This window comes from Bombyx mandarina, chromosome 11 (genome assembly GCF_030267445.1).
Source record: "Bombyx mandarina strain Sakado chromosome 11, ASM3026744v2".
Classification (NCBI taxonomy): Eukaryota; Metazoa; Arthropoda; class Insecta; order Lepidoptera; family Bombycidae; genus Bombyx; species Bombyx mandarina.
Window position 1 is genome coordinate 1,563,568 of NC_143218.1, and position 25,857 is coordinate 1,589,424.

At 40.2% G+C, this 25,857-nt stretch overlaps 1 protein-coding gene across 16 annotated transcripts in view; it reads left to right on the top strand.

Moving 5' to 3' along the window:
* Nucleotides 1-25,857, top strand: part of larp (La related protein) — an 86,202-nt gene that overhangs the window by 21,181 nt on the left and 39,164 nt on the right. For 6 of the 16 annotated variants that reach the window (XM_089731254.1, XM_089731250.1, XM_089731256.1 and 3 more), the window contains exon 1: nucleotides 14,293-14,535. Coding sequence is in view for 5 of the 16 variants with exons in the window: in XM_089731242.1 (XP_089587368.1) it covers nucleotides 10,329-10,431; nucleotides 10,571-10,650 (183 nt within the window). In the remaining 11 variants the exon portion in view is untranslated. Of the gene's footprint in view, nucleotides 1-10,328; nucleotides 10,432-10,570; nucleotides 10,651-14,291; nucleotides 14,536-25,857 lie in introns of those variants that run through there. The other 10 variants (XM_089731242.1, XM_089731243.1, XM_028179340.2 and 7 more) reach the window with 4 other exon arrangements.

The window sequence follows — 25,857 nt, forward strand, 5'->3', positions numbered from 1 at the left end:
TTTAGCGATTGTTCGACTGTGGTGTGCGTCAAAAATAAATATTAGAAGTCGCTACGGTGACCCTCGTGGTTGGGTGATAAAGGCGCGGCGATAAGAATTGTTACGATCGATCACTTTGTTTACTTGTTACGTACCGTGTTCCGGCACTTTGCTAATTGTGACTTTTCAGATGTTTACCTATCGTGTTTTTCGATTAGACGTTCAACGAGTCTGCTGAGGCTTCGACCCCGGGTCGTTTCAAGCCGAAGTCTAAGTTTGAGATTTTTTTTTTAACAAAAAAGAGGGTAGTTTTCAATAACTCGAAAACGTCAAATTAACTTGAAGATTTGCACGCGTATCAAGGACCGATAATGTCATTATAAATTCGCTTCGATATATAATTTTCTTAATCATTTATCTGTCATGTAGGTCACCGGTGCCCTACGCGGTGCACTGAAGTGAGTATGTCGATTTTTGTTTTCTAAGGCGCCAGGATTGCTTAACTTTCCCTTCATTTGTTCCTTAACGTATGTTTTAGTCTTTCAGGTCTCTTAGAAATATGATTTCTTCTCAGTATCTTCAGTTTTTTTTATTTTTTTTTATTGCTTATAAGGATGGACGAGCTCACAGCCCACCTGGTGTTAAGTGGTTACTGGAGCCATAGACATCTACAACGTAAATGCGCCACCCACCTCGAGGTCCTACCACCAGTAGGTAATTACGCAAATTATAATTTTGCGGGTTTGGTTTTAATTACACGATGTTATTCCTTCATCGTGGAAGTCAATCGTGAACGTTTGTTAAGTACGTATTTCATTTGAAAAATTGGTACCCGCCTGCGGGATTCGAACACCGGTGCATCGCTACATACGAATGCACCGGACGTCTTATCCTTTAGGCCACGATAATTCGTCTTTCCCAGAGTCTACTAGATATTCCGTCGCCTTAGTAACAGTAAATTACTTCAGTGCGCCGCGTAGGGCACCACCGGTGACCTACACGGCAGTTAAACGATTATTTTTAACGATTAAACGCTCTTTTATTTATTTATTTAATATATTTTGTACACACAGCTGTTAGAAGAAACACGACAATAAGGATACACAGAGTACCTACAAGGGCACTATTTTGTTTAATAAGTTTTAAATAAAGGTGAAGTAAATATAGGTGAAGGAATAACATCGCGTAATAAAAATCAAACCCGCAAAATTATAATTTGCGTAATTACTGGTGGTAGGACCTCTTAGGAGTCCGCACGGGTAGGTACCACCACCCCGCCTATTTCCGCCGTGAAGCAGTAATGCGTTTCGGTTCGAAGGGCGGGGTAGCCGTTGTAACTATACTGAGACCTTAGAACTTATATCTCGAGGTGGGTGGCGCATTTACGTTGTAGATGTCTATGGGCTCCAGTAACCACTTAACACCAGGTGGGCTGTGAGCTCGTCCAACCATCTGAGTAATAAAAAAAAAATTATTGACGGTTTGTAAAATCTAAAAATTGTTTGGGATATTAACCACAACGTCCAATGTCACATGTCTACGCCACATACGAGTATGCAATGTCATATTTACGACACACACATAGAAGTTGTTTTTACGTGGCCAGGTTGTGTACGAAAGCTTGCCCGACTTGCTTCTTCTTCAAAGGAGGCTTGTGAGGAGTACTTAACGGTAGGCAGCGGCTCGGCTCTGCCCCTAGCATCGTTGATGTCCCTGGGCGACGGTAACCACTAATCATTTGGTGGGCCGTACGCCTGTCTGCCTACAGGGGCAATAAAAAAAAACCTCAAAAAATCTGAAGCTTTTGTACCCAATTTACAATTAGGAAGATAATTAAAGTAATGTTGCTCCTCTGGAAGGATGAAGAGTCCTTGCGGCAAACAAAAACAGATATCTCGCATTTGATACAGATATTATTTAATTGAAATATGAATCAATGTTCTGAATCTGTATTAATAAGACGCAACTCGATGTCAATGACCGTCGAACGTTTTGGCGGCAAAAAATAGGCGGCCATTTTGAATTTTGACGAGACAGCGATTCTCGCGGTACGATTGAGAATCGGAATTGGGCCACTAAAAATGATGATTCTGTTTATTTAAAATGATTTTCAAAGATATTTTGCAAGCTAACAATTTTTCTAGCGTGAATAATGTTTTAACGTGCAATCAAATATATCAAATTCGAATGTTGAAATTTTGCAGACTAATTTGCTTTTTCTGTCACATGGCAGTCGTGAATTGACTAATTTGCTTTTTCTGTCACGTGGCATCGTGAATTGCATTTTGAGGGTCGAGCGGTCGTTATTACAATGAAATTTGTTACAACGTCGTGTTTGACTGTTTGTTGTTAATCAAGTGGTTTTTTTTCCAACCGTTTCCCACGCTGGAATCCGTTTATTTGCAGTATACGTCTTAACGAATGCGTAGTGGCACATACATTGTACATAGAACCATGTTGCTTAACACCGCTTATGCGTTTTTAAACGAATACTCAACGGATTTGTCAAGTTTTGTTTTTTACTGGTGGTAGGACCTCTTGTGAGTCCGCACGGGTAGGTACCACCGCCCCGCCTATTTCTGCCGTGAAGCAGTAATGCGTTTCGGTTTGAAGGGTGGGGCAGCCGTTGTGACTATAAGTATACTGAGACCTTAGAACTATATGTCAAGGTGTGTGGCGCATTTACGTTGTAAATGTCTATGGGCTCCAGTAACCACTTAACACCAGGTGGGCTCTGAGATCGTCCACACATCTTTTCAACTTCTTAGGCTTGTTCTGTCTCGTTCACACGGCACTGTGTGAACGAGACAGAGTGTGTGACAACTGTGTGAGGACTGCGCCGATTCGTTTTTACATGAATGAAAATCTATTGTATTAACGTATGCCGTGTGAACCCGGCCGTGCCGGAACCTACCCGTCTAGGTGTAGCTGGAATAGCCCATTATTACAGCTCACGGGCTCTACCTGAAATAATTTGCTAACACTAGCAACTACTAGCAAGAGCGGTGTTTCACTGAGAAGATCCGGCGAGTAACTCAGCGCGTGGGTTAAAATAATTCAGTGATCGGCATGCTTAAATAAATAAAACTAAAAACTTAATGCAATTAAAAAATGTATGACTGTTTTATTTTATAACAATAATTACAACAGTATTTTAACCCGTTGCACGCGATTTACTTTCACATTTGCGTCGGTTTTAAAGGGCGCGGTCCGTTAATACTATGAAGGGTTTATTGTATTTTTGCTTGTTTGTATTGTGCGTTTCGTAGGGCGAAGGGAACTCAAGGTCATAGGAAAGTTGCAAGGCAAACTCGGAAACTCGTACGACTTGTATTGTATTGTCGCCATATGCAAAATTTAATTTGCTTCGCTTTCAAGGTTATTGCGAATACCGTACTGTCTTTTCTTCTTATTCCCCTTCTTCTTTCTAGCGTTTTCCCAGCATAATGCAAAGGGTCCGCTTTCCTACTTAAACTCCTCCACGTTGCTCGGTCTTCAGCACCTTCTTATCGACTCCCTATTAATGCACATAATAGTGCCGAGCGTCGGTATACCGACTGTTGCGCAGTTTGACTAGATAAGTATTAGGTATCGACCTGCACGGATGTGTCTAAAGCCTTGTTCGGACTAGACGAGTATTTTAGTCGAGTACCGAGTAATTTAGTAGCTAAACTACTCGCTACTCCCCCGAAAAAATAGAACAAAATGGATTGACTTGACTAAATTATTTACTAACCTACTCGACTAAATTTTTGGTGCTCAGACACATTTAGCTACTAAATTACTTGGTACTCGACTAAAATACTCGCCTAGTCCGAACAAGGCTTTAGCGCGCGCACTTATAACGTTTTTTTAATAAGTTAATTACATGTATAGAAATAACCATTTATTTTGCTGCGTTAATTGATTTTTGTTTTTTTTTTAAGTAAAAAAATTATTAGATACATTTTTTTTTTCATATATCCTTTGGCAAAATCTGCTGAACTGAAAAAAATCAACACTAAAAGGGTTAATTACTGTGATCTGGTTTTTCTTTTCCTTCGCCTATTTATCTCTCCTGTTTCGTGGCTCGCGAGCGATCCGATAAAAAAAACGTCTGTGTATTGCGATCGATGGGTTTTTGTATTGAACACGAGGAATTTGTTGTCGATTGAGAAAAAAAAAGGTTTTTTTGCAATGAAGATGGTTTGAATTTACAACTGTAAACTTTTTCGAACGGTCCCTGTGGCTGAAACTGTAATCAACGTACTCAATGGCTATTATGGGTCAGGAGAGAGAGAGAAAGAGAGAATACGCTTTATTGTACGCCAAAACACAATTTACATTCAAAAAACAATCAAAAAAGCAGATATATTTGTACAATAGGCGGTCTTATCGCTAAAAGCGATCTCTTCCCGACAACCGTTTAATTTACAGAAATTCTGGAAAATATAAAAATATAGTAGGATATAGGAGCGCTCCTCAAAGTTGGTCATAGCGACCGCCCCCCCTGAACCCCGCGTGGGACGGGTCATCTATCAACCCTGCGTATTCCGATGCACGTCACTAAGTTTCTCGCCGGATCTTCTCAGTGGGTCGCGTTTCCGATCCGGTGGTAGATTCTGCGAAGCACTGCGCTCTCGCTAGGGCAGCTACTAGTCTACTGAGTTTCTCGTCGGATCTTCTCAGTGGGTCGCGTTTCCGATCCGGTGGTAGATTCTGCGAAGCACTGCTCTTGTTAGGGCCAGTGTTAGTAACATTCCCGGTTTGAGTCCCGTGAGCTCAGCAACTATTTCAGTGAATCTAGAATAACCTCTCGAGGTTACTAGAATAGGTAGGAAAAAAAAGGGCAGCTGTTAGCAGTCTCCCAGGCTGAGCCCCGTGAGCTTTCGCCTACACGTTCGTTGAAGCTAACATTAACCTCTGTTACTAGCAATATGTAAGCAAAAAAAGAGAGCTTTGAACTCTTTTGGCTTTTGTAGTTAGACGAGCAATACGACCAACCTTTTTTTCCCCTACCTTTGCTGATAGCCTTGAGAGGCTGTTTCAGCTTCGCCTCGAAGTGTAGGTGAGCTCACGGGGCTCAAATCGGAAGTGTTGCTAACACTGGCCCTAGCAAGAGCAGCGCTTCGCAGAATCTACCACAGGATCGGAAACGCGACCCACTGAGAAGATCCGGCGGGAAACTCAGTGGACTGACGAACCTGATGGTGGATGTGGTTATCGTCAAGGACGTCATCAACGCTAGAAGCACAGTCCAAGTGCCCGGTTGGTTAGTTACACGGATACTGGATCACATGGCCCGTATTCGGTTTCCGGTCAGAGTCCGTTTTAAGATTAGTTTTTCGTATTGGAAGCGTTGTGAGCTCAAACGCGCAGGTAATAAGACACCGTCTCGCTTATTTCTGCCGCGAATTAGTCGTGAGTTGTCAAGTAATGTCTCTAGGCTTCTAAATTTACGCCGGGGCTTGTGTGCCCTGTGCTATATGTACTAGCTGTTACCCGCGACTTCGCCCGCGTGGTCAGGGATTAGTATCAGTGTAGTTTTACTGGTGGTAGGACCTCTTGTGAGTCCGCACGGGTAGGTACCACCACCCCGCCTATTTCTGCCGTGAAGCAGTAATGTTAGTTTCGGTTTGAAGGATGGGGCAGCCGTTGTAACTATACCGAGACCTTAGAACTCATATCGCAAGGTGAGTGGCGCATTGACGTTGTCGATGTCTATGGGTTTTAATAATCACTTAACACCAAGTGGGCTGTGAGCATGTCCACGCATCTAAGCAATAAAAAAAAAGTTTTGTCGTGGGAATAAGCGGTTTTTTTTTTTCGAGGTAAAAAGTAGCAGCATATTGTGTCACTCTCCTAATTTAATACTTCGCTAAAAACAATTAGTCATTAAAAACAATCATGTCAATCAGCTGTTTCGTAATTACGCGAAAGAAGGACAAACAAACTCAATTTCACAATTAATAATTTTAGTGTGGATTGAATTACTAAAGAATACAAAAAAAAAAACTATACTATAATTATAATAACTAGAGGTCCCGCAGTAGTCGAAATTCGACTATAATTAATTGGAATTGTAAGTTTGTACATTATTATGATTGTATTTTATACTTCTATAATCACAAATTTCGCCAAGACTACACTATAAAAATATTAACAAAGACAATCAATATATTATTATAATGTATTCTCAATTAGACAACAGACGCCAAGAACAAAAGTTTGATAATAAATAGTATGCATGCGTGTGTGCGTCAAATACATGGTATGTAGTGTGTGTAATGTTTTCTTTATTGATTTAGTGTATCTTTTATGCATTATTTTAAAAAAATATTAGTATTGTGCACTTCTTCTCTATATTCTCTATAAGTGTGGAAAATTTCATACTCCTCCGTCCGCGCTATTTTCGTAAAAAGGGATACAAAGTTTTTGCTTCACGTATTAATATATAGATAAAGATATTCAGGTTAGAGTGTCTGGTTGTTGGCATATATGATTGACTCTGTCTTTTAACAGTATTCTCCGTGTTTCATATAATTTACGTTATCATTGCTTGGGAACGAATTTATTGTTTTTTTTTTCTTTTTCTTTAAAATTGTTACAATTAATTTTATTCACGACTTAACTGAACGTTTTGACATTTTATCCTTCAATAACCGGTTACGGCTTGTTCTTGTTTCAATGCAATATGAATCTTAAGGTCAAAGACGTTAGGTTAGATATTGACTGCGAACCGTTCCTCGGTTGGTCCAAGTTGAGTACTGAAAGCGATAAAATTTATTTTTTATTTAGTTTTATTTCGAAGTTTGTCACTGTCACCTCAAAATGTTGATTCATATCCACCAATTTGGAAAAAAAATATTCTCATAATTATTTGTTGACTAGCTGACCCGGCAGATTTCGTAGTGCCTCAATCGATAAATAAAAGACCTAAACTATTGTATAAAATAGACTTAAAACAAACAAAAGGAGTACGTCCGACGAAAAAAAAAACATTTTTTTTTTCATCTTTATTTACCTTTTAAACCTTCTCTGCACTTTCACACATAATTCAAGACCAAAATTAGCCAAATCGGTCCAACCATTCTCGAGTTTTAGCGAGACTAACGAACAGCAATTCATTTTTATATTATACTAGCGACCCGCCCTCGCTTCGCTTCGGAAACATTAAAACACACAAGAAAAAAAAAAAAAAATTTTTTAAAAAAAGTAGCCTATGTTCATCCGGGACAATGTCGGCTTCTAATGGAAAAAGAATTTTTCAAATCGGTCCAGTAGTTTCGGAGCCTATTCGAAACAAACAAACAAACAAATCTTTCCTCTTTATAATATTAGTATAGATATATATAGAAGATAGATAACATAAACCCCGGTCATTGAGTTACTTAACTGTTTTATTTAGCAACTGTTCTGCCTTATTTAGCCTGTAAATAGATTATAATGTCGAGGGATGCAAGGCTATTTGGTTTAAGCGACATTTTTACAACTTTACCGGAGAGCTAAAGCTTTAAAGTTTAAAATTATGAAAAATATAATGACAAAAAAAAAACTTCTTCAGCTTGTATTGAATGGGGTAAACATAAGTGAAGTTCAATTAAAAATATAGAACTTTTGATAATACAATAAAGTAAAACGGACCTTTAACTATTATTATTATTATTACAAAGATAAATTACGCGTATTAAGCGGAATGCCGGTTATATTCGAATCTAGCCGAGTCACGCGATGTTACTCGCGGTTATTGTCGTATCGCGGGTGACGCCTCGAGGCGAACCTAGTCTAAAAAAGTAGCCTAAGTTACTCCTTATATCATCAGCATACGGCCCACCTGATGGTGAGTGGTTATCGTCGCCCATGGCCTTTGGCAACGCCAGGGGCAGTGCCAAGCCGCTGCCCATCGTCAAGTACTCTCCACAAGCCTCGTTTGAAGGAGGACGTGTCATCGCTCTAGGCAAACACCGTGGAGGGGAGCTCATTCCAAAGCCGGATGGTACGTGGCAAAAAATGTCTAGAAACGCGTTTGCTTCCTTGAAGTGGTGAGGTCCACGTCATTTCGGATCCTCCCGATCCACTAACGGTGCTTTTAGGTACCTCAAGCACCGGTCATCGTTCTCGTCGAACCCGTCGCTTGCGACGAAGGGCTCGACGAGTAAATTAACCCTCAGACACAGCCCACTGAGTTTCTCGCCGGATCTTCTCAGTGGGTCGCGTTTCCGATCCGGTGGTAGATTCTGCGAAGCACGGCTTTTGCTAGGGTTCGTGTTAGCAACGTCGTCAGGTTTAAGCCCCGTGAGCTCACCTACTAGTTAAGGTTCCGCTGATATAGCCTCTCAAGGCTATCAGCTTAGGTAGGAAAAAAAAGGTGAGGTCACTCGAATGAATGAATCTTCGTCCTTCAAACATTTACATCGCTTGTGAGTTATTTCTCGTGCCTTGAACCGCCGCCAATACAGTTACTGTTAATGCGATAGGCGAATACTGGTTCGTTATCGAAATTCGATTTTGTTTCTACTCGCAAAATGTCGCAGCATGAATATTATTCGCTCGCGTTACCATACGGCTAATCGGGCCTCGATAAACGGAGTAATTTAATAGTAATTATTAATAATAGTAAATGGTAAGTATAGTAATTTTTAGTTTAGTTATCATGTTTTTTTTTTAATTTGTCGGCTTCAGTTAAAAAATATTTATACACTTTGTAGACAATTTCGCATAACTGACCATTTGTAACGGCTTCCCTCTTGTTCCTAAAGATGAAATAGTAATTTAATAAAATAGTATAATGTATGGTATTTGTGTATCTCTTTCTTTCTCTCTCCCTCCCTCCCCCTCTCATCTCTCCCTCCCTCCCCTCTCTTCCTCTCCTCTCCTCTGGCTCTGCTTTTGCTAGGGTTTGTGTCGTCAGGTTAGAGCCCCGTGAGCTCACCCACTGGTTAGGTTTACGCTGAAATGGCCTCTCAAGGTCAACAGCTTAGGTAGTGTGGCGGGTAGCCATCGTACAACGCAAGATATTTGACAGGTGCCTGAATCTCGCTTACGACATTTTCAAGATAAGCTTGCATATATACAAGTTCCGAACAACAACATTCGGACCGTCGGTATACCGAGCAAATATCACCCGCTCGGTGGAAGATCTTCCTTTCGTCGTTTAAGCCTACCCAAAGTAGAACAAAAAGTACATACCGCCAATATTTATATTATGTATATTGCTTTAAATTAACTCACCGCAGCCTTGTACAACTGCTACTTTCATATCATACTACTTGCCAAGCTGGCGATTTGCTACCTACAGCTGGACACTTTTTCAACTTGTCCTCCCGTTAATTACACTTTCAACTTTTGCAAAATCAGAAGGAGTACAATTTGTTTTGACTAAAACTAAAGAATAGTTTTTCATTACAAAATGTTCTGTAATCTGAAATGAATTTAAAAAAAGTCACCAATTTTTTAATGCCTCATTAACCATAATAGGAACTTCGTTAACGTTCGATCCAACTGGTTTTTTTTATTGCTCTTTTAGGCAGAAGAGCACAAGGCCCACCTGATGGTGAGCGGTTATCGTCGCCTATGGACGTCAGCAATGTCAGGGGCAGAGCTTACCGTAAATCTTGCGAGGCTACAGATTGTTAGTAAACAATATTCGCAAATATTGTTTGTAAGCGTAAAATGGGATTCCCCCGCTTCGATACCCGCACGATAATGTTAATTTATCGTCGTAACGTAACATATTTATAGGGTGACTCTGCCTTAATCATGAGTGTGCTTAGTGTGAGTTTTTTAACGTTCTCGATAGCGTAAAAGTTAAGCCAATTTTGTATGCAGTTGGAACAGCGCCCTTAACGTCGCTTGAAGTCGTCGTGGCCTAAAGGATAAGACGTCCGGTGCATTCGTATCTAGCGATGTACCGGTGTTCGAATCCCGCAGGCGGGTACCAATTTTTCTAATGAAATACGTACTTAACAAATGCTCACGATTGACTTCCCACGGTGAGGGAATAACATCGTGTAATAAAAATCAAACCCGCAAAAATTATAACTTGCGTAATTACTGGTGGTAGGACCTCTTGTGAGTCCGCACGGGTAGGTACCACCGCCCCGCCTATTTCTGCCGTGAAGCAGTAATGCGTTTCTGTCTGAAACCCTACCCGGCAGCGGTTGTAACTATACAGAGATCTTAGAACTTATATCTCAAGGTGGGTGGCGCATTTAAGTTGTAGATGTCTATGGGGTCCAGTAACCACTTAACACCAGGTGGGCTGTGAGCTCGTCACCCATCTAAGCAATAAAAAAAAATTACCCTAAACACAAGCTAAATAAATCAGTTTCGTTGATAATCTTAGTATTAACGCTTCATTTTGTTTTTAGGTCCGCGGAGGTAGCACGGGAGTGCCACCGCCAGCGCCACCAGCCTTGGAACAAGAGAAGAGGTCGCCGTTGCAGCCGCAGCAGCAGGGGAGGGTACAGGCTGGTGAGCATTTGAGTAATGTTTTTTCTAGAAAGAGTAGCCTTTCGTCTTTACGCTCCATTACTTTGATCAGCAGAACGCCCTATACGTCGGCGCTTCCCCCTAACCGGCCTCTCTAAATCCACGGGATTTTTGTCGACAGAACACACTCCAGCACCGGCCGTGATACCGAAAGCTCCGGCCGTAATAAAAGCTCCGAAGAACGCAAAGATAAATCAGAAGGTATTGTGAAATTTTGTTTCGATTCCGACCATGGTTTAATTTATTTTTTTTGACGTCATAACCTCTTATAAATCGATGAACACCGGCTGCAGGCACGCAAAAGTGTCACGTTCCGCCTGAGCTAGAGCGTGCGAGCGAGAGCGCAGAACAAGCGATAGAGAAGCACGATCGGCCCAAGCGTTGGCTTGTGATACGTTAGTCTCTTCTCGCGTGACGTCAGAGCTAGCAGTTCGAATAGTTCCGCTACTGATGTTATCACGTAAAACCATCGTCCGTAAACTGTCTTTACTTCAGGGCCCTTTCTGAAATAGTCCCTTAACCTACCAGTGAATAAGTAGGAAAAAAAAGTGTGTGTGTCCGCTCCGACGCACGACTGGAGTTTACTGGATATAAAAAATTAAACGAAACAATACGAGAAATAGTTCTATATTACGACAACACGATACACTACAGATTATTAACAAATTAACGAGACACAAAACAAACGACTAACAAATATATGAAAATACAATAATGAGAGAAACGCGCGATCAGTACGAGGCTTTGTGGCGGACTGCCGGCGCAGCAGCCCGGCGCGCATTTCGTGTGACATGCGCATAACGCATTTCGTGTGACATGCTAGTACGATTTTGGTCCCCATAATTTTCATACCCCGGGCCTATATATGTAAATCGATTCTAAAGGAGTAAACTCCAAAAAGTAGGAAAAAAAAGCCGAACGCGTCTTAAGACGTTGACCTCGCGCCATCGTTGATACAATTTGTGTCACGTCCATTGCGTGTTGCGCAACAAGCATTTGGAAATGTAATTTTCCGTTTGCGAGTTTTCTCTAGTGCCACACAATAAGGAAAAGTAATAATTATCGAAACAATTTACTAATGTTTTTTTTGCCAATTTGTGAATAGATGCGGGAGTTGCGGGAGGTATCTGTCTGTGCGCTTAGGGTACCTACGCTAAATATGAATCGAAATAATTATTTAAGGCTTGGTATAGTTGAATCGGTTTAATATCTTCGCTTCTGTAACAGTATGCTTGCGCTCTGCACTGTTTTAATAAACAGAGATAAATTTAAAAAAAAAACCTATAAAAGGGAATTAATTGGTATAGTCGTGTCGGCGAAAAACGAGTTTTCAACTAACTATACATATGGCCACGAATGTTTTAGTTCGAATTTTAGTGATGTGTAGGGTAGTGTAGTTGTCGATAGAGTTGCGTCAGCGACTAGATTTGTTTTTGGAGTTTACTCCTTTAGAATCGATTTACATATATAGGCCCGGGGTATGAAAATTATGGGGACCAAAATCGTACTAGCATGTCACACGAAATGCGTTATGCGCATTTCGTGTGACATGCTAGTACATGCGCCGGCAGTCCGCCACAAAGCCTCGTACTGATCGCGCGTTTCTCTCATTATTGTATTTTCATATATTTGTTAGTCGTTTGTTTTGTGTCTCGTTAATTTGTTAATAATCTGTAGTGTATCGTGTTGTCGTAATATAGAACTATTTCTCGTATTGTTTCGTTTAATTTTTTATATCCAGTAAACTCCAGTCGTGCGTCGGAGCGGACACACACACTTTTTTTTTTTAATTTTTTATCGCTTAGGTGAGTGGACTAGCTCACGGCCCACCTGGTGTTAAGTGGTTACTGGAGCCCATAGACATCAACAAAGAACACATATGACGTCACACGGAATGAACCCCTTGTCGAGTATTAAGAAAAAAAAAGTCACGAGTCTACTGCTAATGAATTGCAGACTTTAAATCTTTCCAATCGGGTTAGAAATTCTTGGTGGTCCGCCCTTTAAATAATCAGTAATTATCATAGGTTACTATGTGCTGCAACCTTGTACCGAATGATAATTGTGTTCCAGTTCATTGATAATGTCATTGTCTGTTGGAGTAGAAATCGCAAAGATATTTGCATCGACTGAATTGATTTTGCTTAAGTCGATCGTCGATGACGGTTTACGTGGTATGGACGTGTGATACGCAGAGAGAAGATGCATGTGATTAGGAGATGTATGGAAATGGTAGTGCAAGGTAGAGGGGGAAGAGGTCGACCGAAGAAGACATGGATGGAGTGTGCGAATGACGATATGAGAGAGAGAGAGAGGAGTGAGGGTTGAGACGACAGCTGATAAAAAAATATGTAATTGAAAAATTCGCTATGCCGACCCAGCTAGTGGGACAGGGTGGAGAAAAAGAAGAAGATTGTCGATGACGAATGTCCTTGACATGTCACAGTTCACTATAGCACCATTAAATATCGAGAGGTGAAAGGCTATTTGGTTTATGCGGCATTTCGCTTAATACGCGATATTTATTTTTGTAATTGAAGGTTCGTTTTATATGGTATTAGCATCAACAAATCGTTGTTTTATGTTTGAATTAAGTTTTCTCCATTTAAATAGCTGAATATTATTTTATTATTATTATTATTATTGGTTATGGTGTTTCTTCCAAATGTTTAAGCTTTAAATGGCACTCCTGTGAAGTTGCAAAAATGTCGCTTAAAACAAATAGCCTATTCAGCTCTCGATATGATATTAAAGACTTAACAATAACTCGCAATGTGTTATTGAGTAAATTTCGTTCGCTCTAGGATTTAACCTTGCATCATTAGTGTTAATGAAGCGATAAGAATATATAATCAGTCGAAACGATATTCGATTCTGGCCTCGCTCGCGTCCGATGCATCTCTTTAACTGAGATCCCGACTTATGACTGGTCGGAGTTGTTTTAAGTTTGTGGGTGGCCGAAATCGAGATCTGTCTTGAGACATGAGGCCGTGTAATCTAAAATTAGAAAACCTGATTGCAATCAGAGTTTTATAAGATACTAGCGACCAATCTTCGTATCGCTTCGGAAACTCTAATTTATTATTCATGGTTCACTATATTCACGATAATAACTTACAAATAAAAGATAGATATAATAATATGCTGTCAAGAGCTTTTTTTTAGGACTATTTAAGATAAACATTTACATTTTATATTAAATACGTTTAACGCCATCGTTTTTTTCGAGGCACTCTTACTTGACACTTATTATTACACATGTACACATGTATTTTCTACATAGATAACAAGTTTCAAGTCAGTCGGATGCATGGTTCAGTAGTTATAACGGAACATCCGTAAAAACCACTGTAGATTTATATATTACTAGCGACCCGCCCTCGCTTCGCTTCGGAAACATTAAAACACATATGACACCAAAAATAAAAAAATAAATAAAAAAAAGTAGCCTATGTTCATCAGGGACAATGTCGGCTTCTAATGGAAAAAGAATTTTTCAAATCGGTTCAGTAGTTTCGGAGCCTATTCGAAACAAACAAACAAACAAATCTTTCCTCTTTATAATATTAGTATAGAAGTATAGCCAGCCTATGTGTTATTCTGATGTTTAATCTATATTATTATAAAGTCTCATCAAAATCCATTTAGTAGTTTTTGCGTGAAAGAATACCAAACATGCATCCATACATTCTTACAAACTTTCACGTTTATAATATCAGTGGGATTCCTCTATTCCCGTACGCCATTAGTTTAGTGTTAAGTGCAGGTTAACGTATTATTTCATCGATATAAATCGATGTTTTATTTGGGCCGTCACTAAGCGCGTCCCGGCGGTGCCACGCCGCCAGTCGATCGCTGCGTGGCGCGAGTGTTGGTCGTGCGCCGTAATAACCTTTCTATCAACATAATTATTAATCGAATAATAAAATACCTTTGAAAATACAATTTACATTTGACAAGTGTTTGAATTATTGTGAGAAGTGTTTAGTTTTTTTTTTGTTGTTGAAATTTTTCCATATATCGGTTTGGCAACAGTGTTTCTTGATTGTTTTTAATTTTTCACGGAGCTTGCGAGGAATTTTAGAGGTGATTCGTTACGACTGTGTGATATAATAATACCTATTTTTTTTAAATATAGTACGTGCCGTGTATTGTAAGGTTTTTTTTTTAGTTAACTTTTTTTCGCCTTCTGTGCCTAAGTAGTTTTATCGATCAGACAGCCTAGATTGAAGATTATATTTGAAATTGAGAAACATTCTTCTGATTAGATTCGACTCTTTTTTTTTTTTTTTTAAATGGAATGATAAAGTTAGTCGTATCGCGGTATGCGCGGAATGATGCAAGATGAACAATAAATACTGTGTTGAATTCACATTGGCCTGACATAGTTATTGTCCTTGACCGATGTTCACTATCTCTAGTGTATCGGTTGGCGCGTTTGTCGATTTGCCTTCGTTGATAAAAAACAAAAAAAAAAAACAATTTGTTTTTAAGTAAGTGGGTAAGCATTTTTTTTTTTGTTTTCATACATTAAAGAAATAGGTGTGCTTTAGTGAATGCCCAATTTTTTTTTTGTGTTTAGTATATTTTGGTTAGTGCGTAAATACTGTTGTGTGTGCTTAGTGCGCAGTTTTTTTTATGTTCTAGATAGCGTAAAAGTGAACTCAAATTTATATGGACTTGGAACGCTTGGCTAAGTACATACAAATTTGAGTTAACTTCTTTTACGTTATCGAGAACGTGTAGAGACTAGCCCTAAGCACACCTACAGAGCGTTGCTATGGAGTTTGAGGGAGGGGTGAACATTTCGATTATTCTCTACGTAACTACGAGTAATTCCTTTTGAGCCCGTACGGGTAGGCACCATTATCCCACTTTCGTTGCGTCGATGCGACGTTGTTTTGAATGCGACGGTCTCATTAGTTTAGTAAAATTAGCTGTTTTTGAGTTGAGGTTCGGTATTTTTGGTTAAATATGTGTCTTTTTTAACTAGACGTTCCACGTTGTGTTTGCACTCGCATTCGTAGAGTATTGGAGTTCTTTGGACACGTTGCTTGAATGGAGGGTCATAATCTTGAACAGCTTTTTTTTTTTTTATTGCTTAGATGGGTGGACGAGCTCACAGCCCACCTGGTGTTGAGTGGTTACTGGAGCCCATAGACGACTATAATGTAAATGCGCCACCCACCTTGAGATATACTTTCTAAGGTCTCAGTATAGTTAAAAGGCTGCCCCGCCCTTCAAACGAAACGCAATACTGCTTCACGGCAGCAATAGGCAGGGTGGTGTTGCCTACCCGTGCGGACTCACAAGAGGTCCTACCACCAGTAATAAGTCACCAGCTGATGGTGACGGGCAAACGTCCCAGAGGACGCAGTCCCACGAGTTGGTCGTACCAAATTCGGTCTTGTCGACGTCAACCTCCACGAGGCCAAGGATCGCACCAGATGGTGAGCAATTTTATACGAGAGATTGATGCAGCGGAGGAAAGTTTCACTGGTAGGCTAAGAGGCTGTTCCGGCTTCGTGCAGACGGATAGGTGTGCTCACGGGCTCGACTTGAGAGAATTTGCTAACACTAGCCCTGGAGCCTAGCAAGAGCAGTGCTTCGCTGAGTCTACCACCGGATCGGAATCGCGTCTCACGACGGAAAGATCCGGTGGGAAATCGAGCGGCATAATCTCCCTAGTATTACGTAACCCCAAATAATCTCGTCAACAAAAACATTTGTATATATATTTATAGACAATGTTTGGCATCTCGCCAAGATGTTTTGTAAATAAAATCTCGTTTCTTTACTAGAGATATACACGTAGTATCTGATCACGTAATAGTTAGCGGTGTTTTTAGCGGAATTTAAATTAAAAAAGGGAAACTGAACCTTGTTTCATTGGCTGTAGGATTTGATTTAGCAGGAGTTTCGGTACGCTCTCACAGACGAAGGAAAGTTTTGGGAAACTATACAATCTTCTCTTTCTCCACCTTATCCTACTAGGTGGGGTCGGCACGGCGAATTTTTCACACATTCTCTTCAATAAGTCGTCATCTCAACACTCACTCCTCTCTCTCTCTAATATCGTCATTACATTCACACACTCCATCCATGTCTTCTTTGGTCGACCTCTTCCCCCTCTACCTTGCACTACCATAACCATACATCTCCTAGTCTCTATGTCTCTCTACTCTCTTGATGTAACTCTCGCTTCGAACACACGTGTACATTCGCTTTTTTTAATGGTCAGCAAAGCATGGAAAAGCAAATTAAAAATTACGATACATTTCTTATCACAACCACCAACTGAATTCCGCAATAGAAACGCGTTAATCATATTATTTACGATACCTTTAACGATAACGTAATCAAATGGCTTCTGTTCGTAACTCTGAATGCGGGGCGCAATGAAAACGAAATAAAAAAATAATACAATACAATACTCTGTAACGGCGAAGTGATGAGCGGTCTGGTGCGTTCTCGATATCGTAAAAGTTAACTCAAATTTGTATGGAGTTGGTACGTTTGCCTACGTTTGCCGCTAGGGGCGCTGTTCCAACTGCATACCAAATTTAAGTTAACTTTTACGCTATCGAGAACGTTAAAGAACGCCTCGAATTATGTACAGTCTACATGTAGTAGTGCTTAGCCACGCGTCGCCATGCGCGAGCGACTGTTTCTTAATATTTTATCGCCAAACGAATTTACTGTCGTAAACTGTCAATAAATGGGTCTACATATCTTTACCTGTGCAAAGCAATATCAATGTCTTCCGAGATGGCGCTTTTTTTCTATTGTATTGTTTTGTAGTCGTATTTATGACCTCAAAGCTTCTGGAATGCTTGGTACGATGTGAGATCGACGATCGAAACCTCGATCGCGTTATACGTTGGCCATCGCGCGATTGGACAACATGGAACGCGTTATTGTTGGTCGCACCAGAAAAAACCCGTGAAAGTGGTGCCTACCCACACGGGTTCACGTTACGTTTGCCACTCATGAATACACGATCGTAGAGTAGGTATAAGCTTCTGAGAATTATGTCTATTGTCCGGTTTATATCTTAGTCGCCATTTTGGAGAACCACGTGATGAGTTATGCGAAACCTAAAGCGTTAAAGGAGACGTTATAGTCGGTCCCTTTCTCTGACCGGGTTCTGATCCCGGGTGGAGATCGGTTGTTGGGTGATAGAGTGTAGGTGAGTCGTTTAGTGAGTAGGGTTATAAATTCCATTCCTTGGGACCGCGGTCTGCTCCCAACATCTGCGGACCACCTAGTTCCACTTGCCCCGCATGCCCCTAGGTGCTGATAACTCGTAGGAGGTTCGGCCCCAGCCCGAAAAAAAAGCCGTTTTGGTTGCTAGAACTTGGCGCAATAATGCCAAAGCCCGAACAGCCATATCATATCTTGAGCTTACATGCTTTGAAAACAATTGATACTTCAATTCCGGCACGGAGATAAGAAGAGCACATGGACCTCTAGGTCTGTGTAATAATTGTCCTTGCTAGGCCATCGACATTCGCTAAGCATGTACTTACTACACCTCGTAAAATTGGCAAAATGCATCACCTAAGTGAAGATAGCGTTCAAACGAAATGGACCTAACGCACAAGATTGGCTTCTGTTATTAATCACCAGTGCATGAATAATACTCGTATAAGATAAATCTCATGAGCCCAAGTTGAAGGGCGTAATTTGAATGGAAAAGTTGGTACCGGCCTATGGGATTCGAACACCGGTACAGTTGCACCGCTCGTTACGAATGCACCGGGCGTTTTATCGTTTAGGCTACGACGACCTTCAACCAGGCATTTATAAATTATCTTCCACATTCCCGCGATTCTCGGTCCTCAATATAGGTAGTTTTGTACATGTGGCGGGTATCCATCATATAACACAAGATATTTGACAGACGCCTAAATCTCGCAAACGGCATATTAAAAATAAGCTTGCTTAAATACAAGTTCCGAATAACAACATATGAACCGTCGGTCTACCGAGAAATATCACCCACTCGGTGGAAGATCTTCCCTTTGTCGTATACCGCCCAAATACACTTGATGATGATGTTAAATCCATGCTTATGTAGCAGTAAAAATAAAGATTTTTCGACGGCTCGCCGGAACGGTTTCGTTTTGCCAACGACCCGGTTTCCGTGTTCGAAGGAATCATTTGGAAATCGTCGCTGAGTGATGAGAAAGAATTGCGCTCTAGAGCGTCGTGTTTCGTCGTCGATCTGACACAAGAGTCGTACAGAAGTCGAGTCTTTCAATAAGGAATACCTGGTGTGTTGGAAAGCCTAAAAATGTGACAGTTGCGGTGATTTTTAGGGAAGAAGAGATCAGATTATCAGAAGAGTCCCATGTTTGGAATGAGGACCAATTAAGGACCTCGTACGAAGTGGAGGGCTTTCGTCGCCTAGCTTTCAACCTTTTTTTTCCTTGCGGTCTGCTCCCAACATCGGCTGACCGTCAAGTTCCACGCAAACTGCTCGTCTCCTAGGCGCAGACACCTCTTATAAAGTTCGGCCCCCTCCATTCAACTCTATAGAGAGGGAGATCGAGTTATTCATAACCATCTGAGTCTGCGGAAAGAATTTTGTAGTTCGTATGGTCTGTAGGAAATGATATGGTACGTTCCTATTTTACAGTTTCTTTGGCGAGATCTGAGGACTCTAATATCACCTTGTATTTCCTATGACATGTCCTTCTGAATCGAGCTTTGATGCTGATAAAGATTAGTCCTTGTCGTTAAGCAGCGGTTCATCTATGGCAATGGGTGGGCCATAATTGAATTTCCTAAAGAGTTCACAGCCTTGGGGATGTGCCCTTACAGACCCCATCCCCTCCCTCCTCAATATCCACGAGTGACGGTTACCGCTCGCGTCCAGACAGCGCGGCCAACTGCGTTTGTGCAAATCGAATAGCTTAATGAACTTTCTTAAGCCAGAGCCGTATTGTATACGAATTTGAACTTGATAATCGCGTGATCTTTGCTCGTTACGTGTTCGAATTGATTTGGATCGGGCAAATTTAACGAAACAACCGTACGTTTCCGCTGTTACGGTAAACTAAATGTCAAAAGTGACTTTTTTCTTTTCTTTTTCCAACCTATGCTGATAGCCTATTCGAACCCTTGTAACGAAGGGCTCGGCGAGTAAATTAACCCACAGACACAGCCCACTGAGTGTCTCGCCGGACCTTCGTTTCCCATCCGGTAATAGATTCTACTAGTGGTAGGACGTATTGTGAGTCCGCACGGGTAGTTAACATCACCCTGCCTATTTCTGCCGTAAAGCAGCAATGCGTTTCGATTTGAAGGGCTTGGCAGCCGTTGTAACTATACTGAGACCTTAGAACTTATATCTCAAGGTGGGTGGCGCATTTACGTTGTAAATGTGTATGGGCTCCAGTAACCACTTAACGCCAGGTAGGCTGAGAGCTCGTCCACGCATCTAAGCAATAAAGTAAAAAAATATTCAGCGAAGCACCGCTCTTGCTAGGGCTAGTGTTGGCAACTTCTTCAAGTTAGAGCCCCGTGAGCTCACCTACCCGCTAGGTGAAACTGTCATAACCCATTGAGGTTACAAGCATAGGTGAAAAAAACAAAAAAAAACAAAAACTATGATAATTCGATACAAAATTATGTAATCAATAAACTTTAAAACAAATACACGTCCATACATATGTATGTACGTATATCATTTTAATAATCTTTGGCGTGACGTGTACAGATGATAAAGCTGTAACCGTCTAAATTAGTATATTGTACACCTTATGCAATACGAAATACCGACTAAAAATTATTTTCGTTCACAACTCAACACGTTTCAAACTTGTTTTGGTCGGCTTTAATGCTCACGAAATTAGGTCGTAGTTCGGTTGAGTTTTTTTTTTTTTGGCAATTTTTTTCCCTGTCTCTTTCTCTCTCCGCTCTAATCACGTGTTCCGTATGCAAAGTTCAAGGACTCCAAAACGAAACGATGTTAATATGTTACTAGTGTATTATATTATCTATATATTAATACGTGAAGCAAAAACTTTGTATCCCTTTTTAAGAAAATTGCGCGGACGGAGGAGTATGAAATTTTCCACACTTATAGAGAATATAGAGAAGAAGTGCACGATGATAATATTTTTTTTAAATAATGTATAAAAGATACATTAAATCAATAAATAAAACATTACACACACTACATAGCATGTATTTGACGCACACACGCATGCATACTATTTATTGTCAAACTTTTGTTCTTGACGTCTGTTGTGAAATTGAGAATAGATTAAATATTGTTTGTCCTTGTTAATATTTTTTATAGTGTAGTCTTGGCGAAATTTGTGATTATAGAAGTATAAAATACAATCATAATAATGTACAAACTTACAATTCCAATTATTTATAGTCGAATTTCGACTACTGCGGGACCTCTAGTTTAGTTTAATTTTGGTTTTTTGAACAATTAACGCACTTTCTTCCATTAGGATTCAACATTAGGATTCCCTGTGTTATGGGTACCAGAGATTGACATACATACTTTTTTTTTATTGCTTAGATGGGTGGACGAGCTCACATCCCACCTGGTGTTAAGTGGTTACAGGAGCCCATAGACATCTACAACGTAAATGCGCCACCCACCTTGTGATATAAGTTCTAAGGTCTCAGTAGAGTTACAATGGCTGCTCCGCCCTTCAAACCGAAACGCATTACTGCTTCTCGGCAGAAATAGGCGGGATGGTGGTACCTACCCGTGCGTATTCACAGTCCTCGTCTATCCTCATTATCATCATCATCTCAGCCTGTCCACTGTTGAACGTAGGTCTCTCCAACTGGATGTCCAAATGATCTCCCCAAATGATTCTCACTAGGTCGTCGGTATCCCACGTTGCGCTTGCCAGTACGTGGTCTCCACTTGAGGATCTTTCTGCCGCTAAGTATCCTCATCATCATTGTTCCTAATTAGTATCGGATCATCTAATTGTCTGGCCCATGACCCATGGAGGACCCTAGTCACCCAGGTCTATTGTCACAGTTGAAAAACTAAATAGATACACTTTGTGTTTAGTGCGCGTCGATCTAACTCGATGACTTGCATGATTCTTTATCAAACAGGTTCAAAGACACATTGTCCATCAGGAGAATGCGTCAGTCACAAAGGTACCAAAATTGTAAGTTGCTATTCATAAATAATCGTAATAAAAGTTTTTTTTTACGACCATACGGCCCTATCTGATTTTGAGTGGTTATCGTCGCCCATGAACACCAGCAATGCCAGGGGCAGAGCCAAGCCGCTGCCTACCGTTAAATTCTCTCTACAAGCTTCGTTTGAAGAAGCACAAGTCATAGCGCTCGGGAAATACCGTAGAGTAGAGCTCATTCCAAAGCCGGATGGTACGTGGCAAAAAAGACCTCTGGAAAAGCACTGTGGATGAACGCAGGTAGTATATATGAACTATACTACGGTGGCAGCCAGTGCGGTTGCAAAAAAAAATTAGCCTAGATACAACCATCAACCATCGGGTTTCACCACAAGCCGAATTATTCGAACAATAAATCTTTGTTATAACAATTGGCTCTTTCCACGTTCGATCGGATCGTAAACATTTTGATAACGCCGCATCGTATGTTTGTTGTAACGTGACTGTGTTTTTTTTAAACAGTCATCGTTTTAAATGTATGACGAGATTGATGGATCATTCATCATCTAAGTACCAGCACAAGGGACTCGCGCAGCTTCTAGTTTAACAACGATCGCATCAGTAATAGGGCAGAGTATGGTGGCCACTATTATTTAACTTAACCCTTTTTTTGGGCGGGTGCCGAACCTCCTATGTGGTATCCGCGCCTAGGGGGCACGCGGGTTATGTGGAACATGACGGCCTGCAGATGTTGCGAGCAGACCCTGGGCCCAAGGATGTTCTTAGGGCCTTATCGAAACAAACGACTTTGCGATCTCTCATCCGACCTCCGATCTTCGCTCGGGGGTCAGAATCCGGTCAGAGTAGAGGGGTTCTCGCAGTCAATAGCAAGACTCGACGGAGCCATAATTTATTTTTTCTACCTACCGTAATTCTGCTATTGTAGTCCTAGGGTACCCAACTGGGTACATAGATCTCTCATGAGCTGTCTCCAGTTAACCCTATACGCGATGTCAAACTAAACTGCCGATTGACTGGTGACTTGAGATATAGAATAAAGCTCAGGAATCCGGGGGCGATTGATGTAAATGGTTGTCGAAGTGCGCGATTTTAGTCTTAAGTATACTTTTAATCTTACTGGTGGTAGGATCTCTTGTGGTTTCTGCAGCGAAGCAGTAAAGAGCGGACAATTAGCGTGGTATGGACATGTGATGCGTAGAGAGAAGGTGCATGTGACTTGGAGATGTATGGGATGCATGTGACTAGGAGATGTATGGAAATGGTAGTGCAAGGTAGAGGTCGACTGAAGAAGACATGGATGGAGTGTGCGAATGACGATATGAGAGAGAGAGAGAGGAGTGAGTGTTGAGCTGACGGCTGATGGAAGAGAAAAATTAGCTGTGTCGATCCCACCTAGTGGGATAAGGTGAGGAAAAAGAAGAAGAAGCAGTAATGCGTTTCGGTTTGAAGGGTGGAGCAGCCGTTGTAACTATATTGAGACTTTAGAATTCTTATCTCAAGGTGGGTGGCGGCATTTACGTTATAGACGTCTATGGGCTCCTGTAACAACTTAACGCTAGGTGGGCTGTGAGCTCGTCCACCCATCTAAGCAATAAAAAAAAATGTATTTGAATGAAGCTTCCACGTTCCCGGGTGGAAAATGTTAACGTGCTTTATTTATGTTATAGCAACGTAATGTGAACTCAGCTTTATTTATGTTGAAGCGTCGTAATGTGAACTCAGCTTTATGTATACAACACCGCAAATACGAAGCGCTGTTTTATTTTGGCGCGACGAGAAGCGACGACATTAATGCTCTCGCGGAGTGGCGAGGAATGCGATCTTGCTTTTTTTTGTTTTTAAAGATTTTTCAATTTCGTTCAAGAATTAGTATTGACTTTGGGTTGACTTAGCTACGTGCGTAGTGTCAGTATTTATAGTAATAGTTCTAGTCGATTCATCTCGTGTTTATTATGTATGTATTTATTTATGTATTAATATGTGAAGCAAAAACTTTGTACTCCTTTTTACGAAAATTGCGTGGACGGAGGAGTATGAAATTTCCCACACTTATCTATACTAATATTATAAAGTTAAAGATTTGTTTGTTTGTTTGTATTGGCTCTGAAACTACTGAATCGATTTAAAAAAATATTTCACTGTTTGGAAGCTACACTATTCCCGAGTAACATAGGCCTACTAAAGCTCCAATAATGTACCCAAGGTGTAAAAAATTACCTAAAATATCCTTTACATAGCGTGCCTCGCAAAAACTATTGATGATAGGACAAAATAATGTACTACGACTTTGTAGAAAACATTATTATTTACAAAAAGTGTCGCGACAGCATATGCCTAACTATTATAGTTATGCCGCAATAAGTGTTCTTTTATTTAAAAAAATAAAACAACGTCAAATATATCGTTGAAATTTTTGTTAAAGACCCGAGCGGAGCCGGAGCGGGCCGCTAGTAGAAAATATAGAGGAGTGCAGAATGTTAATTTTTTTTTAAATTATGCATTAAAATACATTTAATCAATAAAAAAGAATATGACACACCATGTATTTGACACACACACACACGCTTATATAATAATTATACTCTTTTGTTTATTGTTCAAGTCTGTAGTCATATTGAGAATAGATTAATATTGTTTGTCTTCAATATTATTTATCGATAGTGTCTATGTCTAAATTTGTTATTATTGAGGTCTATGATAGTATTTGATAATAGACCCTCAATAAGGTTCAAACTTATAATTTAAATTAAATAAAGTCGAATTTCGACTACCGGGCGACCATTAGTATATTATTATATTATTATCAAACACTCTAGACAATGAAAGACTCAGCTGCGTTTTCTTTAATATAGTAAATAAAAATTTATTGACAATTGTTTATATTAAAACTGTAATAAATTCATCTAATAAAATATTTACTCACCTGTGATCTAAATAAGAAAACAACATTTATACACCTTAATATCTGTATTTAAATTAAAATTTCAAACAATATTATTAACGTTTGTTATATCGGTTGGATATGGCATAATATGTCCCATCGGTTATATATGATGGCTCAACCATCAACTGGTGTTCAGTTGTAAAGGACTTTTTTTTTTTTTTTGTATGTGAGACTCAACGGTCTGCATGGTGTTGTGAGCAGACCGCGGGCCCAAGGATTTTAGGGCCCACCCACTAAACGACTCCCCTGCACTCTTACACCCGACGTCCGGTCCCCTCCGAGGTCAGAACCCGGATGAGACCTAGGCCTACTTATTGACTCCGGTTTGAGTTGGCGAGCCCAGGTCATCTCCGTGTGTCAGCCAGTTACACTTACACTCCGTATGCTTTACAATGCTCGTTCAAACTTTGGTCTTCCCCATGATCGACTATGGTGATGTGTGCTACTTTGACCTGAATGCAGGTCTACTCAATAAACTTAACCGGCTTCTCAATAACTGCATTCGATTTATTTATAATCTTCGGAAATACGATCACGTATCTTCTTATCGCTCCCAACTCAAATGGCTCCCCATTCGTCAACGCCGTAGCTTGCGTGCTCTCAATACTCTTTACTCTTGGTTGCACTCCCCAAATCCACCTGCTTATTTAACTACGTCCTTTCAATACTTAGGGTCTGACCACAGCCGAAATCTTCGTTCATCTCACAATCTTCTTCTTCGCTGTCCTCCACATAGTTCTGACTTTTTACATTCTTCATTCACTATTCAGTCTATTCTTCTATGGAATGGGCTCCCACTCAAAAGAAGGTCGGCCACTACATGTGAAGCGTTTAAGACGAAGGTTCTAGAACTGTTTCTCGGAGAGTTAGCAGAGTCATCTAATTGATAATATTTGTTTATATATGTTTTTATATGTATATATTTATGATATTTATATGTATATATTTGTGTATATGTATTTATTTAAGTACGAGTGTTTGTATCTATAAATATTATGTATGTTACATATACACATGTTTAAGTAATATCACCTTCACACTACACCTACCAAGGTTCATCTCTGCACTCACCTAAGGTAGACTGTTAGAGAATTCCTATGGCATTAAGTCCGCCTTTATACTTTCTAGTAAATGAAGTTATAATAAATAAATAAATATTATCTAAGTATATTATGTAAGATTTAATTATTTCTCTTTCATTGAACAACAGGTGAGTGAACTTGCCTAAAGAAAATCTTTTAAAAACTAAATATGTTTTTTTCTGTTCATGTATTATTAAATAGGATAAAATTTAATCCTATTTAGACACAGCCCACT